The 21,769-nt window shown below is 41.9% G+C and overlaps 1 protein-coding gene across 3 annotated transcripts; it reads right to left on the minus strand.

Annotated features, from left to right (window-relative positions):
* Positions 1-189: 189 nt before the first annotated feature.
* ZNF18 (zinc finger protein 18) lies at positions 190-21,550 on the minus strand. 3 transcript variants are annotated; one of them, XM_037493576.2, is made up of 7 exons: positions 21,512-21,550; positions 15,357-15,859; positions 13,934-14,123; positions 13,452-13,543; positions 9,601-9,685; positions 8,813-8,926; positions 190-1,466 (listed from the first exon to the last, which is right to left on the minus strand). In XM_037493576.2, the coding sequence occupies exons 2-7, from the start codon at positions 15,741-15,743 to the stop codon at positions 679-681; spliced, it is 1,656 nt and encodes a 551-aa protein (XP_037349473.1). In that variant the 5' UTR covers positions 15,744-15,859; positions 21,512-21,550; the 3' UTR covers positions 190-678. The 3 variants fall into 3 exon arrangements, with proteins under 3 accessions (XP_037349473.1, XP_037349475.1, XP_037349474.1); XM_037493578.2 differs by lacking the exon at positions 21,512-21,550 and adding an exon at positions 20,857-21,294; XM_037493577.2 differs by lacking the exon at positions 21,512-21,550 and adding an exon at positions 20,560-20,655.
* Between the last annotated feature and the right edge of the window lie 219 nt (positions 21,551-21,769).

The raw sequence follows: 21,769 nt of genomic DNA on the forward strand, positions 1-21,769 counted from the left end.
GGGTGTGCTTAGAAGGAGGACACCGGGGACAAACTGCCCAGCACTGGGTAAGCCCTCATGTTTAGACACCAGGTTAGTATTTTCCTATCACTCTTCAGATGATGGAAAAATTTGGCGAATTTGCATGGGCCGACCTAGAACTTAGGGTCGTCTATGAGAAAATGCACTTTGAGTTACAGTCAACACAATGGACATTTAAAACACAAACTGGAAGTGACTCAACTAGGTTTATTTAAAACAAGGGACTCTTGAAGCTAATTTTTCAACCATGACAAAGTATACATGAGAGCTCATTGGCCCTCTATGCTCCCCCTTCAGTAACAAGAGAGCTGTTCTAGAACCCCAGTTCTAAAGGGCTGAATTCTTCTCATGAGCAGCAATAGTAGTTAAATCTAGTTAAACTCTTCCCAGACAGCACCTCTAATGTGTTACTTTTCCCGCAAGGGATCCAAAGGAAGAGATGAACTAATAGATGAAGACTATTCTTTGTCCTGATATAGAAGAACTGAAACCAGTGTGAAATCCAGTACAGGGGCCAGTATATCCACAAGGCCAAAACCATGTTCAGTTTCTCCTCTCCAATCCATGAAAAATGAGAACAGGAAATCCTCTTAAGAGATGCAATGTCTCCAAATGGAACTAAATATTTTAAAAAGGAAGAACAGATAGAGAACTTGGCTATTGAAATGGCTTCTTTCCTAAATGGGATCTTTGATGTTTATCCAGGCTTGAGCTCCAGCTGAAACTTTTCCCACAGCGGGAACATTTATAAGGTTTCTCGCCTGTGTGAACTCTCTGATGTCTATTGAAGTTTGATCTTTGAATGAAGCTTTTCTCACAGATGGGACATTTATAGGGTTTTTCTCCTGTGTGGATTTTCTCATGGTGGCGCAGTCCTGAGAAGTCACTAAAGCCTTTCCCACAATAATCACATTTACAGGGCTTCTCTCCTGTGTGAATTCTCTGATGCTTCACAAAGTCTGAACTCCGCAGAAAGGCTTTTTTGCAGGTGGGGCACTGGAAGTATGTCTCTCCAGTGTGAGTTCTTTGGTGAAAAACCAGTTGAGAATTCCTATAAAAGGTTTTCCCACATTCCCTGCAGGTAGGGAGTTTCTGGGCCATGGGGGCTCTCAGCTGTCCTTTTGGGGAAGCCTCTCTCTTTTCCTCCAGCCACAGCATGGACAGTTCTCCTGGATGAGGATTAGGCAAGTGCTGGCCTAGCTGTCTCCCAGAATTCCTTTCTGGAGGAGAGAGCTGTCCCCCTGGGCCCTCACTCTGCAGGGTTTCCTGCACCTCAGAGAGATGCTCTCCTTCTCCAAAGTGTCTCTGCTCATCCTCCCTGAAGAGGTCACTCAGGGAAGCGTGAGGCGGTGCTGCTCCTGAGACTTGAAAGGAAGCACCGGGGGGCTCCTGATCCCTGTAGTTTTCCAAGTTTAGGTTTTCTTTGTCGTTCTCCTGTTTATCTCCTGAAAGAAGAAAGAACATTTGGAATAGTTCAATGAATGATATATTGTTTCCTAACTCCTATGTCAAAAAAAAGGATCAGCATAAAACATTACGTCTTTTTACCGAGAGGGCATCAGTGAGTAAGGAGGGCAAGTATGGCCCAGTAAGTGCCCCTGGCACTCACTTCACTGCACAGGGTCCTGCTATTCAAGTCAGTACTGGAGCCAAGGAGAATGGTCAGCAGCAGAGGGGGGCTCCAAAGAAGGAGTTCATAGAGGGATGTGGGTCCCAGCCCTACAAAGATGCAACACGCATTTCTCATGTCCCAAAGAAAACAAGTGTATTATAAAGATTACTACTTTAATAAATGATTGGTTTTTATCTTATTATATATATAAATATGATCACTTTGAAATTTGAAAATATTAAAGACAATTTGAAATACAATTTGAAAATATTAATTTGACAATTTGAAATTTGAAAATATTAAAAAAATATAAAGAAAAGCAAGTCAACCTCAATCATACTATTTAGCATTAACTACTAGGAGCCTATGTTTTCTTCTGGTCTTTCTCATTTAATCTACATGTGTGTAGTACATATGCAGGATGTATATACACATATGGACTTTTTTCTGACAAAAGTGATATCATATTATAGATACAATTCTACATACCTGGCTTTGTAGCATTTAAATTATATGTGGCGGTATTTATCAATTTAACATGGCTTCTCCCATTCACAAGTAACCAAAACAGTCATGAAATGCTTAAATGTCACTTTAGTAGGGTTTCACTGCACAGTGAGGCTGTAGTGTGAAGGTAGGTCCCTCAGTCTAATACTTCATCCAGCATTAACTTGTGTTTCATTAACTCACACAGAAGTTAAAATTTCATTTTTCTCATCATAACTGAGGTTTCTAGTTATTACAATTTAATGATGCATACAGAGTTTTATTTTAGAAGTAGAACATATTTTCAATTTTCATAAATTACTTTATTCCTGTAGATCTAAAGAGATTATTTACTGTCCTTTTTTCTCTATTAGTTAATGTCTTTCAAATTACCTGCTAGAGACACAGGAATCTGCCAGAGAATTAACGCTGAACTTTTGAAATCACAAAATCTTAGCATATACTCCCTGGCAAAGGCTTGTGGTTAGATAAGCCCTCATAAACATCATTTTAAAGAGCTAAATAAAGATCCATCATGGAAAAGCCATTACAGACATACGATAGAAATACAAAATGTAGGGCCTCCCTTTGGCTCAGCGGTTGAGTCCTGGGCTGCGAAGCTGCCCGCAGCCTCTGCAGCGTCGGTTAGATCCCCAGCCGCTAGCGAGGGTCCCACATGGCGCGCAGACCTCTCCTGCCGCGCCCACTGCTCCCTTCAGCAGTGTATTTCTTTGTCAGTCTGCCTGTTCTATTTCCCGCTCTGGCTTTGGTGAATTCTCTCACCCTCCCGTGCTTCTGACTGTACCCAGTGCTTGTATAAATAAATAAATAAAACTTTAAAAAAAAAATACAAAATGTACTTAAGAATTTTCCTACTGTGGAAATCTAAGTCGTTTGTTTTGTTTTGCTGCCATAAATAACAATGTGGGTGATGAGTTATTTTTCTTCATAAGTTTTTGCCCACATTTCTGATCAATACCTTATAGGAGATTTTCAAAATGGAATTACTGTGTCAAAAGGCATGAATGTTGTTATTAAGGTGCCTGACACTTGTAATGCCAAATCAATTTCCAGAATGTCTGTGTCATCCTCTAGTATGAGAAGCTGGGCAGAGGGCAGATGGGTGTTCAATACTCAAGCATGACTATGTCTTATTATTTGCCATTTAGACCAGTGAAAAATGGTTTTTTCATTGTTATAAATTTTTATTCCTTACTTATAAACTGCAGAATTTTTCACATTTTTGAGATATTTTCATACCCAAAACCGCCATCCACTTTTTATTGGGAAAGTCATTTTTTTCTTATCAACATGCATTAACTCTTTCTGTATTAAAAAAAATAATTTATCTGTCATGTTCATTAAAACTGCTTTTCCCCAATTTACTTTAATTTTTTATTGTTTTTTTTTACATCAAGAAGTAGGATTTTTTTTTTTTTTTTTTTTTTTTTTAAGATTTATTTATTTATTATTTATACAAGCACTGGGTACAGTCAGAAGCGCGGGAGGGTGAGAGAATTCACCAGAGCCAGAGCGGAAAGCAGAGCAGGCAGAAGGACGGCGGGCGGCAGGAGAGGTCTGCGCGCCATGTGGGACCCTCCTCTGGTGGCCGGGGAGCAGCCGGGGATCGAACCGGCGCTGCAGAGGCTGCGGGCAGCTTTGCAACCCAGCGCTCAACCAACCGCTGCGCCACCGGGGAGGCCCTCCAGAAGCAGGATTTTTTTTAACCATACTAAGCCTGAACTCAAGTCTATTAATCTTTTCCTTAATCTTTTTTTCCACTGCTTTTTACTCATAAAAATCTTACCCACCCAGACATGAGTCAAATATTCACCTATTTTCTTTATTATTTTCATATTTTGTCTTTTTCATCTATTCCAAATTATTCTGGAACATGACATACATAAAATTTAAACTAATTCCCAGAGTCTTCCAGATACTGCTCATACCCCATAGATCTGTGCTGCTTCTTCCTTCATCTATATTCTTTTTTTTTTTTTTTTAAAGATTTCTTTCTTTATTTATTTATACAAGCACTGGGTACAGTCAGAAGCATGGGAGGGTGAGAGAACTCACCAGAGCCTGAGTGGGGAACAGAACACGCAGACTGACAAAACACACTGCTGAGGGGAGCAGCGGGTGGCGGGAGAGGTCTGCGCGCCAGGTGGGACACTCGGCTGGTGGCCGGGGACAGAACCCAGCGCTCAACCCCTGCACCACCAGGGGAGACCCTATCAGCTTTGCAGCCCAGCACTCAACCGCTGAGCCACCAGCGGTTATATTAAATTCTTCACCAGCCCTATATTAAATTCTTATACAGACCAGTCTCTCTTCCTAGGCTCCCTTTTCTGTTTCACTGGCCTGTCGATCTCTCTTTTTGTAAGTATATCACCATTTTAATGATTTTAGTTCTTAAAGAAACAGACTTATACATCTAATATTGATTATTCTTTCAAAACTTTCTTAAGCTAGTCTTTCAGTAGTCTTCCAAATAACTACTTTAAAATCATTTTTTCAATTAATTTTTTAATCTCTTGAAATTTGGATTAGAAGTGTGAGCATATGGCTTTTTGGTGCTTACTCCCTTGCTGACCTGTTCTAACTGTGAGCTGTTTTTCCACACACTTTTTCCTGTGACTTGTCCCCTGGTCTGTGTGCAGATGTGGCAGGCAGCCTAAATGGATCTTTTAGACTGAACTGATCATTATTGCAGCATCTGCCCTAATCCAGGGCCTCATCTCTGCATACTAAGATGGCTGCATCAATTTCCCAGAATTTGTATTAAATCCTACTGCAACAACCACTAAAGCAGTATCTTCAAACTTTTTTTGACTGCTATTCACAGTACAAAATATACTTACATTGAAATACAGTACAAACACATATTTGGGGAAAAATTTTCTGAAATGCTAACTACCCTGAGATCTGATAGTTACTTTTTGTATTCTGATCATTTTCATTCAATCTTATCACTTCATTTTTCTCAATGCTGGTTGCAACCCTACAGAAGGATTTCACAATGCACAAATTGGCCACGATATGCAATTTTAAAACTACTGCTGCTCCAAAGGAATCATTATAAAATAGTATTATGATAAATATATTGCTTAAAATTAAAATCATATGTCTCACTTGATGCTTGTTCTCTCAGCAGTATGTGAGCAAAGGAAAATAATTAGATCCTGCTGGGGAGAAAGATGCCTTGTATACAACTTCCATTCTCATCCTTTCCTACTCCATCTTTTTCACCTGTGTGTGTGTGTGTGTGTGTGTGTGTAGGTAGGTAGGGAAGTAGCTTAGACAGCTTTTGCATAACCACAATTTTCTAGAAAGAGTGTAGAAGGCAAACGGCGATTGCTATTTTACAACAGAACAAGGTCATATTTCTTCTTCCTCAGTCTTAAAACACATGACTTAAATGAAATATTTGTTGTTACTGTTGTTTAATGAAAGTTAGGGGCAAAGATATAAGCTAAAACATCTTTTTTGTTTGGTCACTTGTCTTATTTTATCAAGCATGAATTGGTTACTATTCACTATAACCAGAGTAATAAAAGAAAAAGGAAAACGAGTTAAGAAGGGTGATAATAGCTATTACATGATCTTTTTTTTAATAAAATAATTCTACCCATATTTTCATTATTCACAATATATACTATTTTCATGGAGAAAGTTGCCACAAGACAAGGCTAGAGGCAGCAGATCCAATATGTAGTCTTCCTTCCAGGATTTAACATACATGTTAACAGTCCTATAGTCAGAAACAAGGAGACCCAACCTAAGCTGGGCCTGGACTAACCATGTAGTAAGCTGGACTAACCATGGCTAGTGATAACAGTTAGAAACCAAGTGTTAGAGGGGCCTCTCCTGGTGGTGCAGCAGTTGAGCGCTGGGCTGTGAAGCTGCCCGCAGCCTCTGCAGCGCTGGTTCGATCCCCGGCCACCAGCGAGGGTCCTACATGGCGCACAGACCTCTCCTGTAGCGCCCGCTGCTCCCCTCAGCAGAATATTTCATCAATCTGCCTGTTCTGTTCCCCGCTCTGGCTCTGGTGAATTTTCTCACCCTCCCGCGCTTGTGACTGTACCCAGCGCTTGTATAAATGATTCATTCCAGGGGCACAAGGATGGTTTAACATCCGAAAATCAATCAACGTTATCCAACACATCAACAAAAAGAAATATAAAAACCATATGATAATATCAATAGATGCTGAGAAAGCTTTCGACAAAGTGCAACACCCATTCATGATAAAAGCCCTTGAAGTTCTTGGGATACAAGGAACATACCTCAACATCATAAAGGCCATCTATGACAAGCCAACAGCCAGTATCATTCTCAATGGTGAAAAGCTGAAAGCAATTCCATTAAGATCTGGAACAAGACAAGGATGTCCACTCTCACCATTGCTTTTCAATATAATACTGGAAGTCCTAGCCAGGGCAATAAGACAAGAGAAAGACATCCAAGGAATCCAAATAGGAAAAGAAGAAGTCAAACTATCACTATTTGCAGACGATATGATATTATACATAGAGAACCCCAAAAACTCCACAGAAAAGCTAATTCAACTCATCAATCAGTTCAGTAAAGTGGCAGGATACAAAATCAACACGCAAAAGTCAGTAGCCTTCCTATACACAAACAATAAATCTGAAGAAGAAGAAATCGAAAAGACCATCCCTTTTGTTATTGAAACAAAAAAAATCAAATATTTGGGAATAAATCTAACAAAAGAGGTAAAGGACCTATACAAAGAAAACTATAAAACACTGTTAAAAGAAATAGAAGAAGACACAAAGAAATGGAGAGACATCCCCTGCTCATGGATTGGAAGAATAAACATTATTAAAATGGCCATCCTTCCAAAAGCAATATACAGATTCAATGCTATTCCAATCAAAATTTCAATGTCATTCTTCAAAGAAATAGAAAAATTATTGATGAAATTCATATGGAATCACAAAAAACCCCGAATAGCCAAAGCTCTCCTGAAAAAAAAAGAAGGGAATGGAGGCATCAGACTCCCAGACTTCAAACTATACTACAAAGCCATAATCATCAAAACTGCATGGTATTGGAACAAGAACAGACATACAGACCAATGGAATCGAATAGAAAATCCAGAAATAAACCCACAGATTTATGGTCAACTAATCTTTGACAAAGGAGCAAAGACTATGCATTGGAGCAAAGAAAGTTTGTTCAATAAATGGTGCTGGGAAAACTGGGTCGCTACATGCAAAAGAATGAAGCTTGACCACCACCTCACACCATACACAAAAATCAACTCAAAATGGATTAAAGAACTAGACATAAGACCTGAAACCATAAAATATATAGAAGGAAATATAGGCGAAACACTACGTGATTTGCACATCAAAGACATCTTTACAGACACATCACCCAAAGCAGTGATAGTGAAGGCAAAGATAAACAGCTGGGACTATATCAAATTAAAGAGCTTTTGCACAGCAAAAGAGACAATAACAAAAACAAAGAGAAACCCCACCAACTGGGAGAACATTTTTGCACCCAACACTAATGATAAAGGACTGATCACAAAAATCTGCAAAGAGCTGATGAGACTCAACAACAACAAAGAAAATAATCCAGTCAAAAAATGGGCAGAAGAGCTTAAAAGAAACTTCTCTGAAGAGGAAATGCAAATGGCCAACAGGCATATGAAAAAATGTTCAACATCACTTGTCATCAGGGAAATGCAAATCAAAACTACCATGAGATACCATCTTACACCAGTGAGAATGGCACATATTAAAAAAACTAGCAACAACAAATGTTGGCGAGGGTGTGGAGAAAAAGGAACTCTTCTGCACTGTTGGTGGGAGTGCAAACTGGTCCAACCACTGTGGAAAGCTGTGTGGAGATTTCTGGACCTACTAAACATAGAGCTTCCATATGACCCAGCAATTCCACTCCTAGGTATTTACCCAAAGGACACAGAAACATCAATTCCAAAGAACACCTGCACCCCTATGTTTATAGCAGCACTGTTTACAATAGCTAAGCTTTGGAAACAACCCAAATGCCCAAAAATAGATGACTGGATCAAGAAGATGTGGTACATATATACCATGGAATATTACTCAGCATTCAAAAAAGATAAACACATGCAATTTGCTGCAACATGGATGGCGCTGGAAGGGATCATGCTCAGCGAAATAAGCCAAAAAGAAAAAGAAAAATACCGGATGGTCTCACTCATAGCAGGAATCTAGAAAACTTAAATAATGGACCAGGAAAATGAAAAACTATAAGAAAGTGAAAATCAAAATCAACAAAAAACTATGAACCAGAGACACTTTTAGGGGGGCGGGGCGGGAGGGGAGGGATTGGGGTCAGAATGGGGGGCGGCAATTGTATGGGGAATATAACAATAAAATTTATAAAAAAAAAAAGAAAACTTCTAAAAAAAAAAAAAAAAAAAAAAATAAAAAAGAAACCAAGTGTTAGAAACCAAGTCGTAATACTCCCCCCACCACCTCCATTTTCTTTTTTTTTTTTTTTTTTTTGGTGGGACCCTCACCGATGGCCGGGGAACGAACCGGCGCTGCAGAGGTTGCCTTCAGCCTCTCAGCCCAGCACTCAACCGCTGCGCCACCAGGGGAGGTCCACCACCTCCATTTTCATGAAAGGAGGTTAGAAATGACTGTGGACCAAAGAAATTTCACTCACCGATGCAGATGGTTCTTGGAATCTTCTCGCTGACATGAAGGTGCAATCCTGCCAGCTCTTCCCCATACTCTGTTGAATTAGTCTGGTCAGGCTTAGAATTGGAAATGCCTGGTACTGAAAGAAAGAAGACCCGGACTGAGATGAATGGGGAACAATGAGACCCAAGCTTCACCTTTCTAAGGAGCGCCCTGAGCATGAAGGGGAATATATGGCTCTGGAGGCCACTTAGGGAAACTCATCTTAGAAGGATGTGTGATACTTCTGAGACTCACAAGATGACAAGGATCTATGGTAAAGGAGACAAAAAGTCTGGTTGGTTGGATCAGACACCCTGGTAGACCAGTGAAGGGTCAAGGCTGGGCCCACCCACTGGCTAGTTCCAACAGATGGCTTAGTAGATAGAGCACCAACTCAGAACAGCCACAACTGAGTTGTCATAAGTCAGTGCTTATAAGTTACGTAACAGCACTTACAGGTTATGTAACAGTAAACAAGTGACCTGGTCTGACAGTCACTTTCACCATCTTTCAAATGGGAAAACCATCACCCACTCCATAAATTGAAGGTGTTATTTATGTAATGTACCCACGACAGCCCCTGCAGACACAGTAATTTCAATACAAGGAAGTTCTTACTCTAACTGCCATCCCCAACTCACCCAAGTTCCAAATTGTGTGTCTAGTGTCTTTCCTTTACCCAAAGAACTTCAGGTGGAGGAGTTATGTCTAAGAGTACATAGAAAATGCTAAGCCATTTTTCCCTCCTTCAAGGCCAGTCCGCAGCCTCACCTCCTGAGATCATTTTCCCGTACGTCTCCAGCATGAGATCCCAGTATTGTTCCTTCTGAGTGGAATCGAGGTGCCGCCATTGCTCCTAGAAAAATGCAGTGCCATGACTCCAATGAAGGTTTCTGAGCCCTGCATTCCCTGCCTATAGGAAAGCTGCGGAGGTGGGGAGGAATGTACCTAAGTCTTCTGGCCATCATGAGAGCTAAGAAATAAATCAGGGGAGGCAGTTCAAAGGAGGAGGCTTGAGGGAGGAGGCCAAGGGGGAAATTACAGTGTCTACATCAGTTATTTCTTGGCCTGATTAGAAAAGATCTAGGTTTCAGTTCTGAATTGCTAAATTTACATGTATCTAAGAGCAGAGGACACGGAGAAGACAGGACCTTTTCTACACTGTTGTCCTTAACTCTTCCGGCACTTACAGTAAGTCTTTGGATATTGGGAACTTGATATTCCTTGTATTTAATTAAAATCTGGAGAGTCAAGAGGGGAAAAAAGTTAAAAAGGAATTTGTTGGAAAACCAAGGCAAATCAGCAAAAGGGTGAAAGAATCTATTACAAAGTAAACGAATTATAACTCTCACTCTGAAATTCAGATGGACGGATTCAAAACAGAGAGATGCTGCTGTCAAAAACACTTGGAAGGGCCTCCCCTGGTGGCGCAGGCAGTTGAGTGCAGCGCTGTGAAGCTGTCCACAGCCTCTGAAACGCCAATTCAATCCCAGCCCACTGGCGAGGGTCCCACGTGGCATGGCAGACCTCTCCTGCCTCGCCCACTGCTCCCCTCAGCAGTGTATTTCGGCAGTCTGCCTGTTCTGTTCCCCGCTCTGTCTCTGGTGAATCCTCTCATCCTCCCACACATCTGGCTGTACCCCGTTCTTGTATAAAAAAATAAATAAATCTTTAGAAAAAAACAACACTTGGAATTGGGCCTCCCTGGTGGCGCAAGGGGTTAAGCACAGGACTATGAAGCAATCTAAGTTCGATCCCCGGCCTGCCAGGGAGCAACCCACAAGTCACAGCAGACCTCTCCTGTCTCGCCCGCTGCTCCCCTCAACAGTGTGTTTCAGTCAGTCTGCCTGTTCTGTTCCCCACTCTGTCTCTGATGAATCCTCTTACCACCTGCACCTCTGGCCTGTACCCCAGCTCTTGTATGCATAAATAAATAAATCTTTAAAAAAAAAAAAAACACTTGGGTCTAACATTAAATCATCTTTCCTCTCAGTTACTGGGAAAATGAGGGTTTCAAGGGCAAGGTGTCCCTCAAGTATCCCCAAAACATGGCCTCATCCCACAGAGCTGGAGACTGGACACTATCTAACTCAGATCTACTTTCATGAATTCAAATTTCAATCTCCTCACAAAGAAGCCAACTGTCAGAAACTGTTTATATAGGAGAGTGGTTCACAGAACAGGCTTTGGAATCAGACAGTTTCAAGGACCAACTTTGCCACTTTCTAGCTGTGTGACCTTGAGTAGTTACTTAAACTGTCTGAGTCCCTGTCCTTACCTAACAATAGAATTGAACTCAAAAACTGTCAGGAGGCTTAACAGAAATCATATGAGTGTCCCTAGGTATTTACCCAAAGGACACAAACATCAATTCCAAAGAGCACCTGCACCCCTATGTTTACAGCAGCACTGTTTACAATAGCTAAGCTTTGGAAACAACCCAAATGCCCAAAAATAGATGACTGGATCAAGAAGATGTGGTACATATACACCATGGAATATTACTCAGCATTCAAAAAAGATAAACACATGCAATTTGCAGCAACATGGATGGCGCTGGAAGGGATCATGCTCAGCGAAATAAGCCAGAAAGAAAAAGAAAAATACCGGATGGTCTCACTCATAGCAGGAATCTAGAAAACTTAAATAAGGGACCAGGAAAATGAATAACTATAAGAAAGTGAAAATCAAAATCAACAAAAAACTATGAACCAGAGACATTCAATGGGAGGTGGGGGGCCGGGAGGGGAGGGATTGGGGTCAAAATAAGAGGGTTGCAATTGTATGGGGAATATAAAAATAAAATTTATTTAAAAAAAGAAATCATATGAGTGTCATCTACTTTCACAGCACACAGCACTTCTCATTCACAGCATTCACCGTGGTTTATGAGAAGTTTGTGTATGAACGTGTACACACACCCCTCTTTGGCCAATAGTTGCCTCTACTAGCATGTAAGTGCCATGAGTCAAGGATGCTATTGTACTTTCCCAGTTTCCAAGACAGGGCACAGGGCAACGGGGACAGGGCAGGCACTCAATGTATGTTGTCTGGGTAAAATAAAATCTTCAGCAAGTAAGTCCCCAGTAGATGATAAATATTAATTTTACTATCATATGAGCCTATGGGATACTCTGCCTCCCAGGCTCACTCCAAGGGTTTGTGGAGAGAAGTAAGAGACTCTGTATACTTTCAGGAAGCCCACAGCTGAGCATTACTCTCATGAATGATCAGGATACGGAGAACAGAGATAAGAAATGATGAACTCATCTTCCTATTACACCCTAGAACATCAAAACGTGGAAAGAGATGAAAGACAATGGAAACAGCAAACTTTTTAATATTTTGTTGTTGTTAATCTTCTGTGAATGAAGCTACTTTAACAACCTCCTGGAAAAAAGTGCCTGGGCAAACACTGCCGGATACAGGAGTTCTCAGTCTTCATCGTCGGAACACAGTCCGTGCTTCAGCACTGGCAGAGAAAAGGATGGGAACGTCAGGTACAGCACCCTCTGATGGGCTGCTCGGCTGCTTGGCTGGCTGGCTACAGGGTCTACAGTCCATGGGCACCAAAACAGTATCGACCAAGAACTGTACAAGGCAGAAATGAACACAGCCACCTAAATCCCCAAGGCCACAGTCAGCTCTTCAAAACTCAGAAAAGATGCTCCAGGTGTCTCTAAACAGTGTACTTCCAGTTAAAAGCCGTATATTTACTCAGGGAACCGCCAAGAAGCTGGGATGGCTGGAATGAAACCTCTTTCTTTAAGAGGTAAAACACTAAGTGCCACCATCTTGCATTTTTCTCATTTTTATAAGAAAGAGGGAAAAAAATCTAAATTCCTACTTTCTGAGGGAACAAATAAGGATTTGATGGGAAATACTCTCAAATTGTGAGGAAACGGCACCATCTAGTGACTTTATGAGACACTGCCACAATTGACTTACACAGCTTTTTGGACCGTGCCTTTCCTTGTTTGAAAACATAGTAAATACAACCAGACTGTTTGGGAGATTCCAACTCAGTCATGGATTCTGATAGCGAAGTGCCACAGTGGAGGGATGTCACTTCATTATTCTGTCATTGTTCGCGAAGTCCTTAATTTATAAAAGAGATTAGAGGGAACGACTATAAAAAGGATTCCATTGACTATTAACATCCTTCCAAGGCAAATAAGTGCTGTTAGTTTGGGGGAGCAATACTGGGGTTGTATAAAAATGATTTTTGTTTGTTTGTTTGGGTTAAGTGGTTATTAATTAGTTATCAGCTAAATATAGGAAATTTTATATATGTATGTATAATACTGCTACTAGTTAAAATGTTAATTGCACAGACCTTTCATAGGGATACTCTCTACTTAGTAGAGCAGCAACAGCAAATCCTCCAAACTGCTTGAAATATCTGAAAAAACACCCAGATCTTTTTGTTTTACCAAGCAACCTTCTGCCTAACAATTTGATGTTTAAAAGCACAAGCACAACTGAAAAGGTACATCCTTCTGTGCCCTCCATAGCACTATTCCCCTATACACACCCACACCCAGGGCAAACTGCAAAGTTGGTAATCTGGTTTTCTATCAAAGCCTGGCTAAGCGGTAAGAAAAGCAGGGTAACCAGCTTACCTGAGGCGCTGTTTGGAGAAGTGAGGCTCCAAAGTCCTGGTCTCTGATGAGCCTTTCTTCAGGTTGGGCAGAAAGCTGAGATGCAGCCATCACTGAAGTAAGAAACAGAAGCGTGAAGAAGCTACTTACTACTCTCCACAGAACATAAGAGAAAAATCTTCACAGATTAGAACTGTTATTTGTGAGGCCATCTATGATTTCCCTAACTCCCTCCAATTTTCCAATATTTTCACCTATATTTGCTTCCAAACCAAAATCCAAATGGTTTGACCAAAATCCAAAAAATGATTTAATTATAGACCTTGAATCTCAAAATCAGAGCAATTCATGCAGGTCTATCCTGCTTCCAAACTTTCCAGAGATATCCTAATCTGGGCAGCATTATCATTTTCAACTCACTCTTAGGTCTACTAACCCCGATGCCCAAATTCCTCTAAGAGAGCACCACACACTGGCATGAGTAACTGGTAACTGCCCCTCACCTAATTCTTGTTCAGGGTCAGACTCCTCTTTCACGATGTGGCTCAGTGGCTCCCCAGGCCCGGAGGGTGAATTCTGAAGTCCCAGCTCCTGAGGCACCACTTCAAGATGGGTTTCCACTTCCCGCACTTGACAACTTGCTGATTCCACTTTCTCTGATAATATTTCCTGTCCTAGAACTTGGATGCTGATCTAAAGACCAGATAGCACTAATTACTAAAGGATCCAGAGTGAGGATTTCTGAAAAAAACAAAGCTAATCTTCTATGGAGATCATAAATCATAAGCTCCTTAGCGGCATGCAACAGGGAAGGAGAAAGCCAGATTTCTAGTTCAGCAGGAACCCACAAGGGAAACATCCTAAGAGAGGCCAAAAGCTGAGACCTGAGCCAGGCCTGGGAGACCTTCAAGATATGCCACTAATTGATGGAGAGTCTCCATTAATTAAAATCCAGCCATCTGTTGAACTCCTTGAACATTTTAGTGTAAAGCTGGAATGGGATGGGAAACTTTTATCTTCAATTCCTAATGGCGAAGATATATTGAAAGTCACAGAGTCTTATGGGGATAGACAAATGTGTTACAGTAAGTAAATATTTGGTCTTGGTCCATGCTTCCTGGCACAGAGCTTCTAAAACCCTTAGAATTTCCTGAAGGATGAGTGACAGGAATGTCTTTTGTTATTTATATTAATGCCCATTCAACTAAACCTGAGTGTATGCTATTGAGGTGACTTTTAGTGAACTCCTAGGGTAACTTCAGGATCAGGGCTGGTCACCAGAGGAGCCAACTAGGTAAACAGAGGGTGAGAACCATCCTTCAATCTCTGAGGAAAGGAGAAGTGCTGGAGATTTTCAATCACCAATCATCAATAATTAATCATGCTTGAGTAATGAAACATCCATAAAAACCATGCAACTATAAGTTGAGGGAGCTTCTGAGGTGGTAAATACCTCAAAATACTGACAGGATAGCATAATCAGAAAGAAAGGGCATGAAATTGCTGTGCTGCCACCACCACCTTCATTTGGCAGTTTCTGAGTCATTTCCTTTATAATAAACAGGTAAAGGTAAGTAAAGTGTTTCCTTGAGTTCTATGAGTCACTCTGGCAAATTATCAAACCCAAGGCAGTTGTGGAAACCTCCAAATTCATTCAGTCAGTGTAAGTATAGAGACCTCTGCGACTTGCCACTGGTATCTGAAATGGGGGCAGTTTTGTGACACTGACCCCTTATCCTTTGGGGTCAGCCAATCCCAGATAATGTCAGAACTGAACTGAATTCAAGACAACCAGTTGTCTGATGTTGACAATCAGAGAACTGGAAAACTGGTTGTTGATATAGAAAAGCCCATATAATTGGTTTCAGGAACATTCTATCAATACTAAGATCCCAGCTAGCTCAGATTGTAATGCTCTCTGCTTACCCACTGCCAGAGTCTCTGGGGGTCTCCCTTCAAGCTCTCCACGAGGGTCACTGCCTCCTCTCCACTGCCTGGACACTGCTTCCGCACCCACATCTGGATCTCCCCAGGGAGGATGGTGAGGAACTGCTCCAACATGAGGATCTCTAGGATCTGTTCCTTGGTGTGAACTTCCGGCTGCAGCCACTGAAAGCACAGCTTTCGAAGTTGTCTCAGGGTCTCGTGGGGCCCAGACATCACCTGGTAACGAAACTGCCTGAAAAGCTGGCGTGCAGTCTCAGGGCTAGCAAGCTCCTCTTGGGAGGCAGCATCTGCTCCAGCGAATAGAGAGTTCTCAGCCTTCGCCAGTGGCGGCAGCAGGACCAGGGTCTGCCCCAACTCAACGGGCATTGTCTGGCTTGGCAAGTTCTTTCAGGTGAAGTGCTTCTGGGATGGAGTTGTCTCGGGAGAATCAGGACTTCACAGAGTTTCTCACCGGAACACCAGCAAAGGAGAGAGACTGAATGCTAAAGAAGAGAGACACATTTTCAAAAAGAAGAAATTTGCATGCCCTACCTGAGAAACCTCAGTCACAGATCTTTCAAAACTAGTAATTACACTATTCCATTTTGAAAGATTGTAAATTCGAAGTCACAAAGCAAACCACTAATACTATATCTAAATTGTGACCATCCCCCTAGGATTTTATAACACTGTTTTCTGGTCCTCAAACAGCTTCATGTGGTACCTTTCATTATTCTACTTTGGAAGTTTGAAGAACAAGAAAAAAAGTACCACATCAAGCAGTTTAACTATGGTTTACAGGTGAGCAGCATTTCTGCAAAACACTTCCATATCTACATCCATACATCTGAGGGCTGAAAAATAAAACTGAACAAAGACATCAATGCCCTAGAAATAAAGGTTGATGTTGACAGGATCAGATACTTCCATACTAAATGAGATTGAAAAGTAAATATTAACTCTTTCCCAAAAGGTGCAATTCTAAGCGACTTCTTCAGTGCCATGTTGAAAACTGGTATATATGGAAATCTATGAAAAATGTCACATCTGAAATTTTCAATCCTGGGCTAAAGATGCCTACAAATAATACTAACTACTTAGAAAACATTCCTCCAGTCTTGGACTAAGTGATCACTATTTAATGGTGAATGGTATCAAGATTGAAAAGAGAGTATTACACAGTGAAAAGAGAAATATTAAATGCAAAGTTAACATATTTTCAAAGGATCATGCACTATTTTTAGTTATCTTTCTAGCATGTAATCCTAAAGAATATAGTTCTAAAGGCAAAAGAAAATGTTAGGAAAATCCAAAAGAACAGAAAATACATTTATAGTACTGTATTGTATTTATCAAGAACCATAAATTATGCCACGTACCATGTGTTTATAAGAAAATCTGTGTATCGTGAATCTGCTCAATTTAAACCCATGGTGTTCAACATACATGTTTCTCACATACACCTCATCAAATTTACTTACTGTTTAAAAAAAGTCCACATATTCATTCATATAATCAGAGAGAAGCCAGTATGCTACAGGATATATATTATGTGCTCACTAAATAATGTGTTTTGGTTATTTGTTTCTGGCCATGGCAGAATCAAATAAACAACAAGAATCCAAATAAACTAGTCCTGTAATCAATTACAAAACTTGATAATATTTATAAGGAAACAATAGGCAGGCAAGAGTGAAATCCCTGAATGGAGAAAAACTCATTGGATAAGCTTCATGACCATCTATCTGTCTACATGGGGACAATTTCCGAACATACTGTGGGGAGCTACAGCTCAAGAAAAGTTCATAGGTCTTACTGAACTGAGGAAGCAGATGTCAGAATTTGGAACTTCTGAAGTGGCTGGAATCTGAACAACAGGACAGTGGAGAGGAGGGAGCTGTGGAGGAGGAGACAGAAGTCTAAATTTCCCTGTGCACCCTTGGCTAAGGGTTGGACTGCATATGAGTAGGATGAAACTATGTAAGGTCTAACAGCAAGCAGTTACCATAGGGTAAAGAGGAAAGGAGAGATAGAAGGCTAATAAGTGATGAAAGGCATTGGTATTTTGACCATTAATGGAGAAACTTTGTTAACATGGAAGGCATCCTGAAATACCAGAAAGGTTACATATTAGGAGTCAACACCATAGGCTAGAGTAAGACATACTGTAAACCTGCCCTTAAAGACCTAAAAGCAAGCCTCAACATGACCCACAGAGAGCAGTCTACTGGTCTATTGTGATCAAATTAGAAGGACTTGGGAAACACTTTGGACTTTCCAAAGATGTGCCCTAACAAGGCATAAAACCACATTAACACAAGTCAGAAGTGGTCAGTCAGTAATTAAGATCAATACTCTTCAGAGAAAGATAATAGAAATTTTAGCATCTATGATGTGTCATCCACAACATCCAAGGCGCAATCCAAAATTACTAGGTGTATTTAGACATTTTTTAAAAAGGAAAATGTGACCCAGTATTAACTGGAAAAAACAATTAAGAGAAACCAACCCATTAAGAGAAACCAACCCCAACATGGCCCAACGACTGAAAGAAAAATGTAGTCTTAAGCGATACTTTCCATCAAGAAATAGAAATTATAAAAAGAATCAAATGCAAATTCCAGAAAAAGAACCATCAGAATTTGCCATCCCCCAAAACATCTGTCAGAAACAAGAATCAAAATAAAGGCATTTTTCAGATAAATAAATAAGAAAATGTCACCAGTTGCATGCACAAGAAATGATAAAGGACATCTTCAGTTGAAGGGAAATGCCAATCTACAGAAAGGCATAAAGATCTCCAAAAATAGTAAGTATATGTTGAATAAATATAAAATACTATGCTTTCATTTCTTATAATTTCCTTAAAAGTCAGCTGACTCTTAAAAGCAAAAATAACAAAGTAGAACGTAAGTGGAAGCAAAGGATTTTTAAAAACAGTACCAAAAAAAGAGGTAAATGCAATTAATCTGTTGCTAGATTATTATTATTATATTTATGAAGTGCTGAGAGGTAGGAAGAGAGTGGTGTTGAGTGTCAAGTGACAAATGGTTAGAGTATGGTGTTAAGGGAGAGGCAAGAAATGAGAAATGTGTATTGTGAAATATAAAGTGATATTTTTGAAATATTAGACTGTAAGTTAAACTTTGATTTTCTAGCTATAAAAATCTTATATAAAGAAGTATAGTTTTAAAAACCAATAAGGAATACCTAGAAACACTCAATAACCCAAAATGTGATAGGGAAAAAGCAAGAGAATAAAATAAAAACAGAAAGCTCAAATGTGGGGGGAAAAAAAGATGAATACCCAACCATATCAATAATTACATTAAATGTAAATGGATTAAGCACTGGAATTATAAAGCAGAGATAGTTAGATTTTTAAAAGCAAGACCCAACCATATACTGTCTGTAAGAAACATTTTTTATATAAAGTCAAGATAGTTTGGAATTGAATGATATTCTATTCAAATAGTGAGCACATGAAAGCTGATATGGCTATATAGGTATATGACTAAAAGATTTCAAAGACATTTCATGATGAGAAATGGATTAAGTCATCAAGAATATATAATTAGTGTGGCTATATTAGTATCTGACAAAGTATACTTCAAGATAAAAGGAAATAAAGGCCATTTTAGTATGATAAATGGGTCAAATCATCTAAAACATAAAACAACCTAAATGTGTATGTATCTGTAGGGGCACAATAGGCACAGAGCAGGTTATCTATGATCTGGCAGACGGGTAAAGGAGAGTCCTGGAGCCCTCAGTGGGTTTCTCAAGCTTTTATTGAGCTTTACATGTAGTGTGGCAAACAGATACATGACAGGCAGGGGTGCCAGGAGGCCTGGAGGCGAGCAGGCCTCCAAGGAGAACAAAGGTTCTCCTTAACCAAACTTTAGTCAAGCTCCTGAATCCTCTTTTTGACCAGTCTCCGTCCTTGGGCTCTGTCCTTGACTCTTTTGATAGTTCTTGTACGAATTTTCTTGGGGCAGTTTATGGAGGCGAGCAGGCCTCCAAGCCCCTGGCAAGTCTTCACTCTGGGCGTCTCTCTCTTCTGGCTTTCTTTCTCCCCTTCTCTCTCCTGCCTCTCTCCTGCCTCTGCTTCTCTAGTGACTACCTCAATACTCCTCCCATGGCCCACAGAAGTAAATAAGTCAGCTTACAACTGCAGGTACCCCATAAGGCAGGGCAATCCTAATGGTGGGAGGGCAGAAAAGCCTGAAAACCATTTACCCTACAATATCAGATCTAAAGGGACAAATCTTCAATCATAGTTGCAGATTTTTCTCGGTAATTGGTAGAATAAGTAGACTCCCCCCCAAAAAAATATTGGTAAGGATAAAGAAAATATGAAAACAGTATCAACCAACTTGATCCAATTGACATTTAGACTCAACAGCAGAACACACATTCATTTAAAAAGCACACGAAGGGCTTCCCTGGTGGCACAGGGTTTAGTCTCGGCATTATCAAGATAACGCCAGCCACTGAGGCATGAGTTCAATCTTTGGCCAGGGAGCTGACCCACATGGTGCAGCAGACCTCTCCTGTTTCACCAGCTGCTCCCCTCAGCAGTGTGTTTCAGTAGATCTGACTGTTCTGCTCCCCACTCTGTCTCTGGTGAATGCTCTCACCCCAATTCCCCCCAGCTCTGAACTGCACCCCAATTGTGTGCATAAATAAATAAAATAAATCTGCTGTGCCATGTGGGTTAGCTCCCTGGCAGAGGCAGGGGATAGCTTGATAGTGCTGAGATTTAACCTCTGCACCACCAGGGAGGCCTAGGTTATGGGTTTTTATCCCAATGATTTCAGAAGTATCTAGTTACAACAACAAAAAAAGAGATATCCCAAATGTATAGTTGTTACATTATTAAAGCTGTTACAAATTAGGATGAATTTTAAATGTACATCTAGGTAAGTATACTTATTATACATACTCATAGAAGTGTTTACTGAACACCTGCTACTGACAAAGGTTCTCCTTAACCAAACTTTAGTCAAGCTCCTGAATCCTCTTTTTGACCAGTCTCCGTCCTTGGGCTCTGTCCTTGACTCTTTTGATAGTTTTTGTAGGAATTTTCTTGGGGCAGTTTAAGGAAAATCCTCCATCTTTGATATCTAGTACAATTCTACATCCCCAGTCTTGTTATGGGACCATCCCGATATCTGATCAAATTACTTGTCACCTGGCTTACCTTCCACAAAACTCCAATCACAACTCCCGTCAAAGGTTGCCATTAGTAATTTTCCATTCACGCCCCTGCACCACCTCCTTCTTCTCCCCCTTCCCCCTCCTCCCGTCACTCCCCCGCTTTGGCAGCAACACTGCTTCTCCCTGTATTCAGAGTGCACCCCAACTCTCTGCTACTGCAAACGCCCATTGTACTAGTCCCTCTGAATGAGTCTGCCTTGCCACCTAAAGTCTAGTAATTTTTTTACGTAGCAGCTCCATATTAGGCCCTGTTCGTGCTATTTTTAATTCTCACAATTACCCGGCAAAGTTTTCAAAGCAGGAAGCTCTGAGGATCAGAGTGGCAGCCAAAGGCAAACCCAGGGAGCTCTAAAGCCTGTGCTCGGGGAGGGCAGCCGTGGAGGTATGGAAATTCATGGAGGCGAGCTCGGGAGCTGTCACTAACGGCTGCGGGGGGCTACCGGCATTTAGCACCTGGGTGGCCAGCGCCCCCGAAACCCCTCAGCAGCAAACAGCTACTTCTGGGCAGTGCTCCCCATCGGTGCTCCCCACCCTCCTCGCCCCAACACCGACTGCACCCTCGAGACGCGCTGGGCTTCAGCCCATCCGGGTCCCCTCTTCCAGGCTCATCTGCAGGCTCTAGAGGAAGGCAGAAGAGCGGGGTCCGGTGGCGCTCCCGGTGCAGGGACCCGGCCGAAGCGCCCTAAGGGACCACAGACTCCGGGACGCTGAGCCGGCAGGGATCCCGGCGTCGCCCCGACCCCCAGGGTCCGGCCCCTCCGCCCCTCCCCCGCACTCGCCGCGTCCCCGCGCGCGCTCCGAGGAGAAGGGGCGCGCGTTAGCAGGCCCCACCGCGGTTACGGGGACCTGGCCGAGTACCGCGAGGACGCGGACGGCGCCAGGCCCGACCCCGGGCGGCGGCGGCGGCCCGGCCAGCCCAGCTCGCGCGCGCTCACCTCGGCCCGCAGCGCCAGCTCCGGGCGCACTTCCGGGAGACGGGCGGCTGCGCGCGCCTCTGGTGGCCGTCGGGCGACTGGCGGGGCGGGGCTGGGGGCGAGGCGGAGCTGGAGGGGCGGGGCTGGGGGCGGGGCTGGAGGGAGGGGCGGGGCCGGAACTGAGGCGGAGGCTTCGATTGGCCGCCAGGGCCGCCCGCCAGGCCAGCGCCCCCGAGGCCCTGAGGCGGCCGGTCCATCTGCCATTCACAGTCTGTGCCA

This window comes from Talpa occidentalis, unplaced genomic scaffold (assembly GCF_014898055.3).
Source record: "Talpa occidentalis isolate TD23 unplaced genomic scaffold, MPIMG_talOcc4v2.1 talOcc4.7, whole genome shotgun sequence".
NCBI classification, from domain to species: Eukaryota; Metazoa; Chordata; class Mammalia; order Eulipotyphla; family Talpidae; genus Talpa; species Talpa occidentalis.